The sequence below is a fragment of the Lactuca sativa genome, chromosome 7 (genome assembly GCF_002870075.4).
Source record: "Lactuca sativa cultivar Salinas chromosome 7, Lsat_Salinas_v11, whole genome shotgun sequence".
Classification (NCBI taxonomy): Eukaryota; Viridiplantae; Streptophyta; class Magnoliopsida; order Asterales; family Asteraceae; genus Lactuca; species Lactuca sativa.
Window position 1 is genome coordinate 59,421,196 of NC_056629.2, and position 5,622 is coordinate 59,426,817.

At 33.9% G+C, this 5,622-nt stretch overlaps 1 protein-coding gene across 1 annotated transcript; it reads right to left on the minus strand.

Annotated features, from left to right (window-relative positions):
* Positions 1-3,897: 3,897 nt before the first annotated feature.
* LOC128127110 (uncharacterized) lies at positions 3,898-4,757 on the minus strand. Its single transcript, XM_052765471.1, has 4 exons — positions 4,691-4,757; positions 4,516-4,599; positions 4,231-4,410; positions 3,898-4,142 (listed from the first exon to the last, which is right to left on the minus strand). The coding sequence occupies exons 1-4, from the start codon at positions 4,745-4,747 to the stop codon at positions 3,921-3,923; spliced, it is 543 nt and encodes a 180-aa protein (XP_052621431.1). The 5' UTR covers positions 4,748-4,757; the 3' UTR covers positions 3,898-3,920.
* Between the last annotated feature and the right edge of the window lie 865 nt (positions 4,758-5,622).

The following is a 5,622-nucleotide window of genomic DNA, read 5'->3' on the forward strand; positions in this document are numbered from 1 at the left end:
AGATGTCAAAGCGAAGTTTCTGGATATGAAAATAAAGGTGAAACAATTTCAACGTATTTATAACGAGTTAGATAACGAACATGCAAATACGGATGAAGACATTCTACGGCAGGTGGCTTTGGAACTATACCGTTTTGAATATGATGGTAGCGAGTTTACCCACTCAGATGCATGGAATCTTTTGAAGAATGTCCCTTATTTTTAATATGCATGTTGGTTAAGTTAATTGTTTTTCGTTATTTAAGTTGCTTGTTGTTGTATGTGTGTAGTCGTTACTATTTAATAAACGTCCATTTCTTTTAATGTATGTTGTTTCCTCAATAGCCAATGCATAGAACGCCATAAAATATAAATGGGGTACATAATTAACTAATACATAATATGACATAAAATATAAACTGGGTACATGGATAACTAATACGTAACACAACACTAAAATAAAAACGGGGTACATAAAAAACTAATACATAATACTACATAAAACATAAAGGTGCTACATGAATAACTACTGCATTGAGGGAGGTAATAGGACCACCGTTTTATTTGGTATTTCCCAATGCACATGTGATGGTATAGTATTCACCAACTTAGATCCATATGCAAGTCGATACACATAATTAGTGAACTTGTAATCAACCATTTTGTGAATGGACTCAGATGTACGGGTTCTTAGACATGCTATAGCGTGGCCACATGGTATACCGCTTTTTTGCCATTTACCACAACTACATACCCTTCGTTCAAGTTGTACGTTTCTGGTTGCAAAATTGTCATCGACTTCAAATGTATCCCCATACAAACGTCTTGCATTACAATTATAAGACTTGTTGAGACATTTTTGAACCTTACTCTCAACATAAGGGGTCAACCCACCAGACAACCTCCCTGTAAAATTTGATATTTTAATAAAAATAGTAGCACAATAAAAAAAAACTAAATATAACAATCTCCCTTACCCGCCACTTCAGCCCGTTCAGCATACTTTGATTGTATCGACGTGGTGGTTAACTCAATTATCGTTGTTATAGGAAACTCACGTGAGGATATAATTTGCAAAATTTCAGGGACGTCAATCGATTTAACATTGTAACGTATTTTTGGGAAAAATGCTCTTGTCCATTTTGAAATCGGTATATCGTCAAGCCAGTAAATTGGACTCATAAGCAAGGTGCAGAAAGGTGGTTTCCTACATGTACTTTGCAACCTTTCCAAACACAAGTAAAAATCATCAACGCTATATGCATTGCATGACTTCCAAAACAACGATTCGACTTCCGTATTGTTATGTCCGACAGACTCACGTATCTTTCGAGCTATATCTTTAGGACAATATCCATGATAGGAATCCGGGTAGGCACTCTGAACACCAAAGTCTATGTTATCACACAGGTTGCTTATGAAACCAACCTCTATGTCCTCACCTAAACAATCTCTTAACCTCATCATGAACCATCTCCATGATTCTTCACACTGTAAGGTTCCCAAACCAATTGCTAAGAGTAGTGGTTCATGATTTCCATCTAAAGCCACTGCGAAGTACATTGTTGTTAGAAAGCTCCCAAGAAGGGGTAAATAACCCACATATATCAGCGGTATCATGCATCTAAGGAAGGTACGAATCTACATAAAAACGAACACATATTAGTGATAAGTAAAAACTAATCGAGATACATTACCATGAAATATTATATAACTCAATAAAAGAAGTATGTTATACCACGCAACCTAAAGCCACAAAACAGAATTGAAAGTGGTTGGTATCGGTTTTCTTAATGGCTGTGAAGGTATTAGGATTTGTTCTTTGAAGGTTATGCAAGAAAACTGGTAGTTGAGAAAAGGTTCTTTCGCTGTAACTACTCATTTTCAATATCGATGATAGTGCTCTACAATCATCACACAAATGCAATATGAAACAAATGCAATTATAAATAGAAAATATTGTATCTCTACTGATCAAAATTCATAGTTTAACCTTTTAAATTCATAGTCAAACCAGTTCATTCCATAGTCAAATTTCACTGACCGACATGACAATACTACAGAATGTACTTGTCTACATTTCGTAGTTCAACGTTTTGAATTCATAGTCAAACCAGTTCATTTCATAGTCAAATTTTATTGACCGACATGACAATACTACAGAATGTACTTGTCTGCATTTCGTAGTTCAACTTTTTGAATTCATAGTCAAACCAGTTCATTTCATAGTCAAATTTCACTGACCGACATGACAATACTACAGAATGTACTTGTCTGCATTTCATAGTTCAACTTTTTGAATTCATAGTCAAACCAGTTCATTTCATAGTCAAATTTCACTGACCGACATGACAATACTACAGAATGTACTTGTTTGCATTTCGTAGTTCAACTTTTTGAATTAATAGTCAAACCAGTTCATTTCATAGTCAAAAAGAATTGTCTGTAATATGATTTCTTCTATAAATGGGTGTCACTCAGTATGAAAAATTTAACTGAGAAAGTAACTCCGATTTAAAAGAAAAAGAAGGCTAATGGCATACTGCAATTGCGGAGGAGAACGTATCGTTAGGATTTCGGGTACAGCTAAAAACCCAGGAAGATTGTTTTACGCTTGCCCATATTTGGTATCATGTTGTTAACGTCATTCAAATTTAAACCCTCGTGTTTACATCACAAAAATTTATTTTCTTACTGTCAATATTAAATTTAACAGGGACCAAAATGCGGGTTTATCAATTGGGTTGATGAAGAGAAGGACCAATCATCTATTGTAATAGCTAAAGTAGCTAACTCTAATAAGCTCTTTCAATCAGAAAATAAGAAGTTAAAGATAGCGTTGGTTTGTAGTTGGGTGTTGTTCTTGGCAGTTCTTGTTTACAAGTTGTAAGCTTTTCAATATTGTTTTTATGGTTTTGAAGTTGTTAGGTCAATAAATTGTTGTATTTGTAACGTTAAAACAAATGTTGTAGTCGTTCTTATGTTGTATGTATTGATAAGTAATTAGTAGGTCATTAATTTGTTGTAATTGTCGTAACGTTATATTTTTTGTCATTCGTTGAGTAAACTGTAAAAATAAACTAATAATCAAATCCAACATTAATTTATATATACAATTATATAATCCAACTACATAGGACCAAGACTAGACCCCCAAATAATTTTTGCCATCCGTAGACGGAACTCTAAAGCTGCGTTCTTTGGGTCAATAAGAACACGTATTGGTTGACCTGAAACCAATTGCTCCATAAACATACAAACAAAAACACCGCAATCTCCCAAATGACTACTTTGTTGGGGAACATTTTCTTCATAAATGAATTGCATATTCAATGGAATCCTTGGGATGTTCCTTCGGGCCCAATACTTAATCTTGTCCAAATAATTTGCCACCCGACGTTCAAATTTGGAAAAGATTCCTTCAGATTTAAATTTTTCATAAGCCCCTCTACCAAGACTGTCATAAATATGCACTTCCATTGACGCTAATCGTAGTTCCCCAAATAGCCAATGATTAGGGGATGAATGAATCGGCAATAAGACTTGTATAAGGATCAGAAAATAAAATTATGTTTATTTACATCACAATACAAAAACATAACAAAAAACGATATTATTTTCAATATAAACAATTAAGTTTACCGTATCAACATTCCACCAAGCAACCATGAAGTTGGGGTACGTAGCAATACCAACCATGAACGCCCTCCAGTCCTGTCCTTCTTCCAAAGCATGAGAAACAAAAAAATTTGGAGGCATTATTGTATGTCGGTCGCTCTCAAACCGTCTCTCCATCAATAGTCGGTACCAAATGGTTATATGCTGCACACATGATAGTTTTGTTATTGACTAAAAAACAATTAACTTTTAAAATAATTAATTAACAATTAATTTACCGCTGACTCCAACCATCCGTCATGTGTATGCCCAAACAATGAGCTCTAAAAATCTCTATCTAACACGAAATTAAACAAACGATGCTGGACATCATATGAATGAAATATATAATTTTGGATGACAACCTCACCGCCTGCTACGTAAGGTTGCAGGCGCAACATGGAGAAGTCATGAGCAACACCAAAAACTGGAGGAGGAACGGGGCTTGTTGATTTGATATCAACCTTATTTTTTGTTCTTCTTTTTTGCTTCGGTGTCGTGTGCAACTAAAAACAATATTCAAATGTTTAAATCTATATCTTTCAGATAATTCACATAAACATAAAATCATCAGTTTATAAATAAAACGAATACCTCGGTGTAAGGAGGGCACAAATATTGTGATGGTTTTCGAGTCCTCGGTTTATCGGGTGTAACTTCTTTGCCATCATCATCATCAAAATAATCTATAATTCCCGTTATTATTAGTTCGTCTTCGTCCGGCACATCATCATCAAATTTGTTCCCCGCATTGTCATTCCTCTCCTCCCACTCCTACATTAAAAATAAAACTTTATACTTAATAACGAAATACACATAATTTAATAAGCAATAATATCTAATTAAACAAAATATTTATATTAATGTAACTATAAGAACCTCTTTAACTTCACTATAATCATTTACATCAAACACATCATCATCAAATTTGTTCCCCGCATACTCATTCCTCTCCTCCAACACCTACATTAAAAATATAACTTTTTACTTAATAACGAAAGACACTTTATTAAAAAGTAATTATTAAAATCGTAAAGGTAATATCTATAACAACCTTGTCGTCTTGAATATCACCAAAAACATTTTCAGTTGTATTGTTTTTATTCATCATTTCATCTTGCACAACCTATATTTTCAAATATAAAATATGAACACGGGTATTCATATATGTTAATAAAATTTAAAAAATAATGTAGCGTGTAACTAACCTGTTCATCATAATTTCTTTGTGACACTATCGGATCATCAAAACTAATGTCGTTCCAAAATTGTTCAGTATTCACTTCTTCAACAAAAACCTCTGTAGGTTGTCGGTTCATAAACACATGCTGCTCCAGTGCATGTAGCCGTTTCAACACCTCGTCTAGGTTGTGTTTCCCACTGCCCCGACCTCTACCATGAGAGCGACCACTGGACGACATACTAGACGAAGATTCGTCTTGTCTCCTAAAATGGTCCCGTACTGGGGATGGAACTGCTTTCCCTTCACCATATACATACTCTTGAAATGACATATAATAACAAGATGTCATCTCACCATCACCCGGTAACATGTTTTGTCTTGGTGGTTGCCCCTCCTAAAAAATTAAACATATTAAAAATGCATATAAAAGTATAATAATCAAGTTTATTAATAATAAACGAAATATTTTTAAACCTGCATCTTTGACCAAATCTTGTTCACGTCAACCCATTTCAATTTTTTTGTTCCACTCCATCGTTTCATCCGAGGCAAGTCTTTATTTTTTCTCGATGCAAATCCATATGCACGAACAGCCGGAATCATCTCATATATCCATATCTATAATTTTTTACAATTACAGTAATAAAAGTTAAAATTAAAATAAAAAACATAACAATAAAACAATTTAAATATAAGAAAATTTTTATACCCTTATTGGAGCCGTAAATCCTGAGACGAAGTACTTTAAAGTTTGACCACGCTCAGAAAGTGATAAATAATTATGTATTTTGTTCCATGTATCC

What these genes read in the sequence shown, in the direction of transcription:
- LOC128127110 (XM_052765471.1), bottom strand. Translation starts at nt 4,747, where the DNA reads ATGATGAATAAAAACAATACAACTGAAAATGTTTTTGGTGATATTCAA. An exon ending in GTGATATTCAAGACGACAAG is followed by an intron (nt 4,600 to 4,690) that starts GTTGTTATAGAT and finishes TTTTTAATGTAG; the next exon opens with GTGTTGGAGGAGAGGAATGA. An exon ending in TGTGCCCTCCTTACACCGAG is followed by an intron (nt 4,143 to 4,230) that starts GTATTCGTTTTA and finishes TATTGTTTTTAG; the next exon opens with TTGCACACGACACCGAAGCA.